Source organism: Orbicella faveolata, unplaced genomic scaffold (genome assembly GCF_042242905.1).
Source record: "Orbicella faveolata isolate gen_17 unplaced genomic scaffold, um_ofav_v1 contig_36, whole genome shotgun sequence".
In the NCBI taxonomy this organism is placed as follows: domain Eukaryota; kingdom Metazoa; phylum Cnidaria; class Anthozoa; order Scleractinia; family Merulinidae; genus Orbicella; species Orbicella faveolata.
In genome coordinates, this window is record NW_028301565.1 from 15,488,459 (window position 1) to 15,501,734 (window position 13,276).

The following is a 13,276-nucleotide window of genomic DNA, read 5'->3' on the forward strand; positions in this document are numbered from 1 at the left end:
TAGCCGCAATTGCGGATCAACGCGTTGTTGATTTCGGCAGTAGTAGACCGCTCCATCCAGTTGCCGCTGTAATCAAGTGACCTTCAAAAACCTGCGAACCCTATTAAAACGGCTACGAAAAGTGTCGCCAGAGTTCGTAAAAGAGCTTACTAATAGTCAGCACATGTACATTTCGAAAGAGCGACACAAACTAGAGGATAGGCATTTACATGTTAACCGTTCGACTTTCCATCGAGTGTTTCTTGATTCCGGATTATGATGGAGTTTACAAGCAACGTTGATGAAAAAATGCCACTCTACTCGATACACATACATTACTTCCCCGAGGTTTTACCTCGTCTGTTTTACCGCGGTATTTTTTCAATTGCGATCGCACTCGTCTTTACCGCGGTGCTCCATATTTTCACCCGCGGTGGACGCGAGGTGGAAGCACGCGGCAAAGACGAGGTTTTACCGCAGCCTAATGGGTCCATAGTTTCAGGCGGTACTGTATTTTGAAAGGTTCCTTAAATAACTTAAATGATCAATAGTTTTTTTCCTATTTTTTTTTCTACAGTTGTATATACAAAGTACTTCAACTTAACCTGTTACATATATTTCCAATCACAAAAAGGTACATTTTTGGTTAGAGCTTCTTCTATAGTCCATCTCAACCCCCTCCCCCAATAAAAATGTGTAAATTGTTGGGCAAAACAAGCGAAGCACACTATAAAATTTTATCCCAATCAACAAGAACACTTTTACAGGGTAAAAATAATCTTCAAAAATCTTGCTGGCCAAAGTTGATTTTAAAATTAAACTATATTCTCATTCATCAGTATGCAAGACACTTGACTGTTATGAAGGCACTTCAAACTGGGCAGTGGCAACACTGGAAAGAAAAAGCCTGGAGGTTACATGTTCTGATAAAGAAAAGATGCAATTAACAATATTATTGTCCCCAGAGGCCATGATTGTTTTGATAAGCACCAAGAATCACTGACCAAAAGGATTGCTGCCTCAAGGGACAAGAATGAATGCTGCAAGGCAGTTAGGAAAGGCATATTTAAAGTGTTGCTCTCCAACATGGTGAGTGGCATGCATCAAGTGCTGAATCTGAAAAGATGTTCAACAAACATGAAAAGTCCAGGAAAACAGTGTAGCCGTAAAGGCTGGTTTTCACTAGAGCATAAGCACAAGCACAAGCATAACCATAAGCACAAGTGAAAAGAGCCGCGACATAAACATAAGCATAAGCAGAAACAAAAGAAGAACGAACCCACTCATTTGTCTCTTGCAGTTTTCACTAGTAACGCACTCCACATAAGCATAAGCAAAAGCACAAGAAAAACAGAACTGTTCGTTTTTCTTGTGCTTATGCTTATGCATAAGAGTGCCAAATTGTGGCCCAAAAATGCTATTACAAATAGTCAATATTTGAACTTGTATCCAGTTTGGACAGCAAAAAGGTCTTGGACAGATCTGTCTTTTTGATAGAGTAAAATCATACCTCCTACTATATGAGACTTTATACCTTTTAACTTTTCGTTTTACACTTTTAAGGTAAAGTTTATATCTTGCAATAACCCAAACATCAAGAGCTGCAAATAAAACTATTAAATAGTTTAAGAGTATACCCCAACTAAAAGAGGAGTATGATCTTTTTGAACATAGTTATTGTTTTGTTCTGAATGCTTTTCAATTCAAGCTATGACAGTCCCGATGTCTGTTAGTACGATTTAAGGTATTCGATTAACAATACTTTGCAAATGATATAATTGTTAAGTGGCGTTTGAGTCTTTAGGTACCAAACTACCAATTTGTGGTATTCCCCTCAGGAGCAAATAGGTTAATGTGCAGAAATTTCTAACTCAGCTCTGACATCTAATAATCTCTTACTCTATGTTATAAGTAATCTAACGATCTGTTTACTTTAAATAGACTGTAAAAGTGTGGAATGCTACAGAGACTCCTAAAATGGAACAATTCCACATGCAACTGAAGGAAAATTTGCAATTTGCAATGGACTTAAAAGGAACCTTAAGCATTCGACTGCAAAGTGCGCTTTTGTAACGTACACTGCAGCTAGCTTTACAGCAGGCAATAAACAAATATTGCAAGAGTGGTGATTGCAAAGAAAAAGGTGAAGGAGCGAGGTCCTTGGGCAAATCATGGTTACACTTTCCAAGGTTGGTAGAAAAGTTTTTGATTCAGCAGTAGTATGTTTATTTCAAACGTATCTCTCTGATCTTTGATATAAGAGCGTATATTTCTCATAAAATTGTCTTGTTTTGCAATCCAGGTGGTGAATTATCTGTCAGTAAATGTGTAATTGGCATACGTCACAAGTTTTCTTTCTATGGTAATCAAGCGTAGCACAATTCAAAGGAACAAAGAAGGATCCCAAGATGTGTATGGAAAGGTCAGTCTACGACCGCGCGCAATCTCTTGTCCCGCGCTCACAGTCTCGACTGAATTACGTTTCGCGACGTTTGCATTGGTTGATGGCTAGGACGCAATTGAAAACTTTATTGCGTTTTGTGTGTTGTCAAAGGCCCAAACTGAAACACAGTTAAGCGGAACGTCAACCTAAGATGGAACTATATCAAAAGGAATAGCGATCAATAAATGGAAACACCAAGCCACATGAACATATCCACCGATCTTCAGATTGCTCTTTTTTTTGCTCTTTTCTGTAAACTAGTTTTTTCTAAAAAGCCCCCAAGTATTCATATAACTATCATTTTCGAATCTAAAATGCATTTTAAGACTTTCTTCGTGATAAAAAATAAGAATTACCTTAAACTCCTAAGTTTAAACGGCTGTGTCAATAAGTAATGTTGATCTCACGTTGACAGGAATTTATCATCACGTTAAGAATCATTTACATACCCCGATGCACGCCTAAGACAGCAATCAAGGGGAAGAAATAATGGAATTTATTTTACGGAAAAAAAAAGAAAAGAAAACGGCGGAAAATAGTTTGACATTAGAGTGAAGAATGTAACTACGCGAGAAGCAATCAATGACTGTGTTGACTTAAATCAACGTCCACGCTTACTTAACTACGTCTAAGCGCAAATTAGTCTTAATAGATATTTCCTCAGCTGCTTGACTATGTCAAATCGCATAACTTTTGCCAAATTAATAGCATTTCTTCCTACTCACACGTAAAGTTTCGTGACAGTAGCCTAACAGAGTTAAACACTAAAGGAATTAATTAAAATAATGCACTTGTGAATATGTAACTGAAGTACACTTTCGTTCACTCTTTTTTCATATCCAGCACAGTGCCATTTAATGGAAAATCTCCTATTGCTTGTTAGCTTATTTCAAATGCAATGCAAAGTGTTTATACATGTACACATGATATTAATATTTAGCGGTTTTATTTGTCATTTCAATCACGTGTACGTAATTTTACCATGCAATATTTATTTCTTAGTAAACTGGATACGTCTTCTTGAAAGAAAACGACGTAAAGAGAATAAGAAATTGACAACATTCGCTTATTACTAAGAAGGCGATACTTAAAATTGTATATCAGTTGTTCCTACGAGATGATCTTATTAATTACGCTCTTTAATGTCAAAACAAAACGATAAATAATGTATTGAAAATGCAAACTCTCTCAGCTGTTCAACAGGGATTTTCCCAGGCGCTGTTTACACAAGAATTACCACCTTGATCCGCTGAGGTAAGAGGAAGCCGTTGTCATCGTCTCTTATGCAGAAAAGAACTCTCAGCTGTAGTCTCAACTCGGTGGGGAACTGTTCATCACCAGGTGTTTTAGAGGGTATGTTAGTGCACTCTTTCCTTCTTGCTAATCATAGTTATCTAAAATTGACAAAAAAGTCATCTTTCTGTGCTTTGAACTCGACTCGAGTTGTCAAACACCCTTTTTTATTGTAAATGGCACAAGCCATTAAATAGGACTCTTTTTTTGCTTGCTAATATTTCTCATTCAAAATGAACAGTAGACCACCTTTCTGTACTCAAAACTCGACTAAGGGAATATGAGGCATGTAGTCAAAACCCTTGTAAAGGGAACTAACTAGTAAACAGGGCTAAGATTGAACGTTTTCTATTTGGTAATACTTAAAGGAACCACTGTACGTCACGGTTTGCGAATCTTGAAAAGTTTAGTCTAAATTGCTCAAGTTCGTCGTTTGTAATCCGTGTCAATCTTCTCCATTCTTAACCATACTTGTTTCTCTATGGTTTATTATTATCTCTACATGTTTTTCTATCTTTAGTAAACTATTATTGTCAGGTTTCCTTTAATTTAAAGGCAGTTTTGTTTTCAGACAAAAAAACCTCAAAATATCGTGACTTCTCTTTTGAATTGGAACTCGTATTCATATCACTACGTTTCAGTCACGTCATTTTACATCGATGTATCAGCTCTTAGTACTTATTATTCATCTAGCTCTAGTTAAATCAACTGGCAAGTGCTAATTCGTTATAGAACAGCAAGCCGTCCATTTTTCTGTTGAATATCCACTTTTATAAGGCCAGTTTTTGTAAACCAAGTGCCATATAAAGCGGCTTTCAATTGGGTGCCGGGAAACCAAAACCAAATCCGAGTGAGTTACTTAGAGCGGTTTTCAATTGAGTGTCGAAAGTAATCAGACAATTACTTTTGTTTTAGTTTTACTACGGTTTGAGATTGGCTGAGTAGTCTAATTGGCAAGTAATTGGTTTGGTTTTGGTTTAACGACACTCAATTGAAAATCGCTCTACCAATTACACTACTCAGGCAATCTCAATGCATAGTAAAACCAAAGCCAAAGTAACTGCTTGCTTACTTTCCATACTCAATTGAAAACCACTCTATTTTCTTATTAAAAGTATTCTTTTCGTCTCACTTTTTCTGACAAATGTATCTCCAACTCGGATTTAAGGACGTTCGCGCTAATTGTTTCTGCGCAACCTTACTACGCACGCAAATTCACACGCCACATCATGCATCGCATGAGCATGAGCAGAATATTATTTGCAGCAAAACACATTTAGACGTACTGCCCATGAGCAGACCATTATTTGCAGGTCACTTAGTTGGCTCTTGACCAAATAAATGGAAGAAAAAAATGCCTCTAATGATAGAATACAATGAAAATAAGTATTTGACAAAAAAACTTGACGCGACTTTATTTTATAAGTTTAAAATACAGGTTGAGGCCGCTGGCAGGATTTCAACAATGAAGTTTTCTCTGTTCTGTTTGATGAGTTTGTTGATGGCGGATGTGTGCAGTGCTGGTCGAATATGGCAAGGTACATACTTGTAAAATCAATGTTGATACGGAATTTATTTCACACTATTGAATTCCAGTGTAAAATATATAAAATGCAGTCTTCTTTTCGCTGTTCATTTATCTCAGTTCGTATCTGCGTTTGTAAAATCAATCATTTTACTATTGCCAAATGTTTTCCAAATGATTTTACTGATATCAGCTCTATTTAAAATAAATAAGAACAACAACAAAAACAAAAACACTAAAAGTCACAACGAAAATTGTCCGTTTTGTGTTGCATCTCATTTGCTAATTTTCTTTGGCATATTTAAAATTCTTTTAAATTACACTCGCCTAAAGGCTTGTGCATTTTTGAGAGAATTTTCAAATGTTTCTCGTGGTGTAAATCCTTAATTGCAATCCTTGTTATTACCTATACATTCTTTGCAGTGGCGTTTAATCAAGGAATTCCTTATTTATCCTTATACGTGTATCTGGCATCTTTTGATTCAGTTTAGGTACATGACTTTGAGAAGATTTTTTACACTGAAGGTTTACAACAAAAGAAATGATATAGAGGGAAGAAAAATTGACATTTGAGAAAACGATCACAAGAATGGATATAAATACGAAACAAGCTTTGAGAGCCTTATCTCTTGTATTGATTACGTTCACACCATGCTACTCTACATTTTGAAGTTTTCAAGTGTAATGTTCTGGAATTAATTTATTAATTCAGTTGGGATGTTTTATTCATTGCAGATCTTATAGCACGAATGCGAAAACGTAGATCAGTAGCTCCAGGTAAAAAATTAAATAAATAAATAAATAAATAAATAACCATATGAGGAAGTAGCAGATCCCGTAATTTCTGTCTTCACACCTATTGTTTTCCAGTATAACTATCACTTATTGTAATGCAACTAGTCCAGCAATTAGCCTATTGTTTAATACCGTGTATATATATCTAGTTGATAGGAATGCTTATCATTAAATACTGTCTGATGAGTGCGTAAGCACGAAACTCGGAGTAACAGCAAATCTTGCCTCTTCGTTATTACTCATAAATAAATAAATAAATAAATAAATAAATATAAGCCTACTGATAATATTTATGGTTGATACAAATATGATCAATCCTAACCCTAAAATGGAAATAAAGAGAACTGTATTATCATCGTTCTCCTACTGCGATCTTCTGGCTGAGGATAGTTTCTAAATGAATTGTTGTTAGTGACAAACGTTTCGACAACCTCAGACAATCACACTAGATGAACCACTGATACTCTTGGATTCAAACCATAATATGAATGATAGTTTGGATACAGGTAAACACACATTTGAAATAATGGATATTTGTTTGGGCAAAGCATATTTGTTGTGAGCCGATTACGTTGTCATCAGCTTAAGTAACGTTGATCTGTTTCAAAGCTAGGGATGAGAGGTGCCTGACAGTTTACGAGTGGCTGTTCTAAACTCCAGCATCGAACGAATAAACTACTTTCCTGGGATACTCTAGTCTATAGTTTTTATCCAACAATTACTCGCTCTTATTTGTACACCTGAATTACGAAAAATTTTGTTTAAGTAAGCTGTTTTCCTGGAATACATTTTCAACACACGGAAAACACTGGTACTGCTAGTTACCTTGGAGACACATGATCCAAAGATGGATACAGTGGTCCACGGGTTAAACAGCGGATTAAGTTGAACCCATCTTGTGATAATCCACTAACCTCCTGGGTAAATAAAAACTGAAGCAAGTGGCAAAGTTGTTTGCGAGTGTACAGCGAAGGCAAAAAGGGTGAAAGACGTAAACAAATTCCCTCTTAATCGATGATTACTCAAACAAAGAACTACGTGCTCGATACAGATGTGGAAGATTGACAGTCCGGCTACTTCGCGTCAGACATTTTTTTTTTTGGGGGGGGGGGGGGGTTGAAATACTACTACTTAACTATTCACTTGAGTATATTCAGTTTTATACAAAGAAGATGCGTATACGAAAGCCAGCTCTTAGCACCCCACTCCACGCGAACCTAAAATGGGAAAGCAACAAAGACTTGAGGAGAAACCAAAGCGATTTTAGGTTAATGATATTTCGTTTTCCTGTCTCCTTCTGTTTACTTGCGTTTCCTTGTAGCTGGCTTCTTGGATATCCACGTCCGAAGCGAAGGTTGTAATGATCCAGGCAAAGCACCCAACACATGTGGTATCGCTTACATCAAGGTGAATGGACGTGATCACTCTCCGCATGTCAGGGGTCATAACGTTGTTGTTGTGGACGCTACAACAGGTAATGCAGCAATCAAGCGCAGTCAATATGTTTTCTTGTTACTCTATTAGCACAATTTAAAGGAGCACTACCTCACCTCTCCCGTGATGTAGAACTGCAGAAAATGTTGCCCGCTAGACGTAAGCTTTTCCATAGAGACATTTCAACCGTTTTGGACACAGCCTCTTAGTGAGGGATGACACGAAGTGCCTCAGTGGTTTTCGCTTTGCCTTTAGAATTCATCATCATCAGTCCTCATCGCGCCATCGGACGCATAAGGCCTTCACAGTCTCTCTCCAGCGCGAACGATCTCGTGCCACCTTACGGATTTCACCCCAGGTCAAGTGTAAGGTCTCCAGTTCTTTCTCCGTTGACCTCCTCCAGGTTGTTCTAGGCCTTCCCCGTTGTCTTTTTCCCTTGGTGTCCAGAATAGACCTTCTTTAGCAATGTCGCTGGGGTCTTTCCTCAGTATGTGTCCAATCCAAGTCCATTTCCTCCGGGTTCATTTCCTTGGCCACTTGTGCAGCTTTCACATTCGAACATGCAGACCTTCCAGAGTCCCTATTAGCCAGTTTGTTCAGAGTTCCCGCCAGGCCTTCACAGCTACCGTAGCGGCCCCGGGCTCTGAGTCCCACTGTACTTCACCCTTCCACATTCGAACATCGTTCTGACGTTCCAGCAGCCAATGTTGGTTATGAATTTAGGTCCCAGAAAAGAGGGGGGTTTCGGCTGACGGAGCGTCATACTACCATCCCAGAGTGGTCCTCTTTCTGGCGACCAGTCGTCTTGCAGTGTAAATTTCCTTTGTCGGTTTCTGTAGTCGCTCATTAGTTTGAGGGAGTGACTAGCCCTCTGCAGACTTGACAGAGCCCCTATTAGCCAGTTTGTTCAGAGTTCCCGCCAGGCCTTTGCAGCTACCGTAGCGGCCCCGGGCCCTAAGTCCCACTGTACTTCACCTTGACAGGCAGTCCCCTACTCTGCTGTTGCCCACCTCCAACGAGGGAGGAGGTTAGAGGTTGGTCTTTGGGAGGTGCCTTAAGAATCATTAGCTTAATTGGTACATAGTATTGCCGACCAGTGCAAAGGTTTTTGTTTTTCAACGAGCTGCTTTTCTCCCGTTCGTTTGTCGCTCAGTAAACTCGTCGCAGTGTAGAAAAATCCCTTGCACCCAAAGTAAAGCAGCAATAGTTACAGAGGGAGTAACGACGACAATAAAAAACAATATTAACAACAACAACAACAACAACAACATCCGCTTCAGCGATAGGGACAACTGCCAAGACAGCGACTACCATCAGACATGAGCACTTCAAGAAAATAATGCATGTAACGTTTTGTGCATTTCCTTCTAAGGGGCTGTGACTGGGACAGCGTCTTTTGATACTCACGGGGATAGTGGAGCTGGTAACCGCCTGAGAGACTATCTTAACGGAATACATGGAGAGTAAGTGTTTTGTTTCCTGTTAATTGAACGTTTTATTTAGCTATTACTCGAATCCCAGAATAAATTTGGGTTATCTACAGTTTGGGTATTCCATCCTAGCTAAACATAGTTGCCATGAAAGTGCAAAATATCGTAGTCTGAAGTAATGTACTTCAAATGACTAACAACTTATTAACCGAAAGTGAGGTCTTTACGTGGGAAAATCTAAAACCATGACCTTGCTGTATTAAACGGGTGATAGCGAGGTCAATGCGGCAAGGACGAGGTTTGAGATTTTCCTGTAAGGACCGAACGTTCGAGGTTAATACGTTGTCTATTACATGGCTTTCTGCTTTGTTTGTGCAGGCCCGTAGTCGGCCCAACGCGCCACTATGAAAGCCCCCATTCCTTTAATGGACGTCCTTCTATTGAGTACCATCAGTCTCTCTTAGTTTTCCTTAGCGAAATTCAAAAGCGAAGAAAATTAGGCATGCACACTTGAGGGCTTTTTTTATCGCTTCTGGGTCGACCTACTACGTGAAAAGAGGGATATCTTGTAGTCTTCCTCTCTCTCTTGTACATTAATGAGCCAACATTATCAGCCGCATTTTCACGAATGGTGATTCATTAACTGGTTTGCTGTTCCTTTTTGGCGATTTAATTTTCTTTATAGTTTTTATGTTTATTATTTTCATTTACATCCTCAGTTTTTAGCGCTAGTTTTTTCTCGTTCTTGAACATTTTTATGTCTTTATACGTATGCCAACTCTAGAAATCTGTATTCTCATGTATAAAGTTAAACATAGACTATGTCCTAATAGCATCTGTAACGTTCTTAACGAGCACATTTCTGCATACAACCTGAGACAATCAGATTTTTCTACTCCTAGATACAACACTGTTACTTATGGGAAGCACTCTTTGCGTTATGTAGGACCCAAATTCTGGGGCAAACTGTCTATGGCTGACAGATCAGCCAAGACACTGCAGGCTTTTACAAACTATATTCGCAAAAGGGATATAACTCGCTTAATGGACACCGGCTGTAAGGGCTGCATCCTATGCTGCACATAATGCCCTTCAAGTCATTTATTTTTTTTGTTGTATTAATTTTAGTATTAGTATAGTTTTTTTAGCAGTGTCCCCTAATTAGTATGGTGTTTTTATTCCCAGGCTATAAGGTTTTTTGACACTTTAATAAAGTTCTCACTCACTCACACTCACACGTGCAATTTTCGTCCTCACCGCAGTAAAATCGCTTGTGTCGCCGTTCAAGATGAAGGTTCAAGATACGTGTCAGCAGCATTTGATGCTCTCAAGAGACTAGGGGCTACTGATCCCATCTTAACAGACTTCCGAGGATCATTCGCTTTTTGTGGGTACGCACGAGTTAAAAAGCCATCATGGGTTGCTCAGCAACAAGCAAACAGTGGCCAGGGACCCAGCGTGATATCTTTCAAAGTTCCGTTTACACCACGTACGTAATAATAATAAACAAGATTATTCTAGTAAAGCAAAAACGTTGAATCAAGTGTGTGTATGAAGTGATTTATCAAACATGAAAGACCGTGTTTGACCACATTTCAAACACCGAGAAGAGAGTTGCAAATACGACGCCCAGCGGAGTATTTTTGACGAACGTCGAAGTGTTTGGAAATCTGGTCAAACACTGTCTTGAGTGTTTGATATATCTTCGCAATCGAAACTTAAACTAAGGAGAAAACATAAAGATAAAACCGCAAAAATGCATACTATTAAGACCAGATATCCAAACACCGTCATGCTCACGATAAACTTGATGAATTATTAATGAGTTTGAGAATTTTTGTAAGTCATTTCTTGAAATTCATTTAAATTGCTCTATGTTTCAGATCCGTACGTTGATGTTCACGTTCGAAGTGAAGGCTGCGAGGATCCAGGAAAGGCACCCAACACATGCGGCATTGCTTACATTAATGTAGATGGCACAGAGCGCTCACTTCGCCGTAGAGGACATAACGTTGTCATCGTGGATGCTGGAACAGGTAATGCATGCCTTACTTGAGAGTTCAGCAAGAGGCCAGTTAATTAAGGAAAACATAATTGCACGGCTCACCTTGGACACGAGATCTACATGTATTACCCCAAGGGTAATAGAAAAGCTGCTTTTCACCTGACAAGCACTCGAAGGTCGAGAAAGACCACATGGAGAATTTCAAAAGCGATCCATTTAGGCGTTGACTTAAGAAGGACACGTTGCCTCGAGTTCGACTTTCTATAAACCGGACACCTCTCTAAGACGGACAGTTGGGCGGGTCCCGATGGTGTCTGTCTTAGAGAGCGAGTGTTGACTGCATGTACATTTACATTGCTTAAAATGTCCAGATAAGACACGAACCAGGAGGATACTTTTATTTTATGTAGGTTCCGTGCTTGATGTTAAATCATTTGATACTCATGGGGATAATAACGCTGGTAACGGCCTTAGGGACTATCTCAACGGCGTACGAGGAAAGTATGTAACTTTTGATTATTTGTGATATTTGTATTGTTTTGAACTCGTTTTGACAAGCAACGTGGAAAGTGAGACACATTTGATATTTGAAATTTCACGACAGTGAAATACGATAAGATAAATAATGGCAATAGGACTGAGGGGAGTCCAATTCGGTCTGTAATCATGCGAGTGATTAACAAAATCGGATGACCGCGAAGCGGGAGTTTGATTTGTTAATCACGAGTATGATTACAGACTGGATTGGACGACACGATGTCCTGTTACCAATTAGTCATAACCATTACAGTTTCGCACAAATGTAAAAGTTTCATTTGAAAAAGAGCTTTTAATAGTCATTTTTAAATGTCATGATTAAAACTATGGAGATTAGCTTGCTAAATGGCTTTTAAGTCTCTTTCAGAACAGTCACCGGAGCAGTCACCTCCACAATTTTACAAAGTCAGTCTCTTGAATTGGTTACTATAGTGATTGTAATCAATGTTTTGATTGGTGGATTTAGTAGAGAGGACTTAAAATGATTGGCTCATGTAACTGTCCGATTACAGGTGTCCGGTTACAGCCAACTGTCCGATTACACTGTCCGATTACTTTGCAGATTAATTAGAGCAAAATACAGCAGTTTGTGCACCAATCACAAATGAGGAAATTATAATTGTTACGATTACTCCCTGAATTTTACGACACGAGGTCCAGTGACCAATCAATCGTTTCTGTAACAAATTTTGAAAGTAAAACTGTCATGTATTTGGTTTTTGCAATCGAAGCACATGGAACAGAATGCGCATAAGTGCGCATGCTCATAATGTCAACCGCTGGCTCAATACACTACAACTCCTCCCCCTTAAGCCAGTCTCATACCCCAAAAGTTCACCACAACATGCTACTCTTAAAAATAAAGTCAGAGCCCTAGAAATGGGCAGTTCAATGTTCAAAGGTCCAGTCGGGCTGGGGGCTTCCTCTCTCTGGTAGGATATCTTCTAACAGGAACATGTTCAATCTGGCTCGGCGGGCTGCTAACTGAAGGTTTAGCCGCTGGATTGGATGGCTGAAAGCCCGTTTCCCGTGGGACGGCTTCTGTCTGCTCAGGCGGCTCAGCTACCTGGTCACCATGGTACTCGACGGGGGGCGGGAACAGCAACGGCTGGATAACTGGTGTACGGTTGTCTGCAACAGGAACATTGGAATCTTTGATTTGGTCTGTGTGTCGACGCCAAACTAGGTTAGGCCCAATCTCCACTTCATAAGACAGGGGTCCTAGTTGTGCACGCACAGTACCTGGTACCCACTTTGATTTTCCATTGTAATTTCGTGCTATTACTCTCTGGCCAATGGTAAAATGCCGCGTTACAGAACCACCCTTGGCGACAGACTGGTCTATCTGACGGTTGTTTATCTGGACGCTGAGATCTGGTTTCAAAAGGTCCAGTCGAGTGCGTAATCTTCTTCCCAAGAACAACCGGGATGGTGGCTCTCCAGTGGTTGAGTGAGGAGTGTTCCGATAAGCCAGCAAAAATCTTGCCAACTTAAGATTCAAGGATTTTATTTCAGTTTCACTCCTCATCGCACTTTTGAAGCTCCCCACACAGCGTTCCGCCAGCCCATTGGTGGCAGGGTGGTAAGGTGCTGACGTGATGTGTTTGATTCCGTTTCTCTTAAGGAATTGCTGAAACTCTTCTGATGTGAATTGCGACCCGTTATCGCTTACCAACTGGGCTGGTATTCCATATCTGACAAATAACTTCTGAAGGACTTCAATGGTCTTCTCTGAGGTTGTACTAGTCATTCTCTCTATCTCTAGCCATCTTGAATGTGCATCCACTACCACCAAGAACATGCTGTTGAGGAACGGACCGGCAAAATCAATGTGA

The 13,276-nt window shown here is 39.6% G+C and overlaps 1 protein-coding gene across 4 annotated transcripts in view; it reads left to right on the forward strand.

Annotated features, from left to right (window-relative positions):
• Nucleotides 1-833: 833 nt before the first annotated feature.
• LOC110055922 (uncharacterized) overlaps nt 834-13,276 on the forward strand; it is a 68,335-nt gene continuing 55,892 nt past the window's right edge. For 2 of the 4 annotated variants that reach the window (XM_089274462.1, XM_089274463.1), the window contains exons 1-8: nt 3,642-3,775; nt 5,142-5,253; nt 5,976-6,017; nt 7,357-7,509; nt 8,842-8,932; nt 10,162-10,388; nt 10,783-10,935; nt 11,315-11,405. In XM_089274462.1, the coding sequence (XP_089130588.1) occupies nt 5,181-5,253; nt 5,976-6,017; nt 7,357-7,509; nt 8,842-8,932; nt 10,162-10,388; nt 10,783-10,935; nt 11,315-11,405 (830 nt within the window). In that variant the 5' untranslated portion in view covers nt 3,642-3,775; nt 5,142-5,180. Of the gene's footprint in view, nt 1,069-1,920; nt 2,169-2,281; nt 2,402-3,614; nt 3,776-5,141; nt 5,254-5,975; nt 6,018-7,356; nt 7,510-8,841; nt 8,933-10,161; nt 10,389-10,782; nt 10,936-11,314; nt 11,406-13,276 lie in introns of those variants that run through there. The other 2 variants (XM_089274461.1, XM_089274464.1) reach the window with 2 other exon arrangements.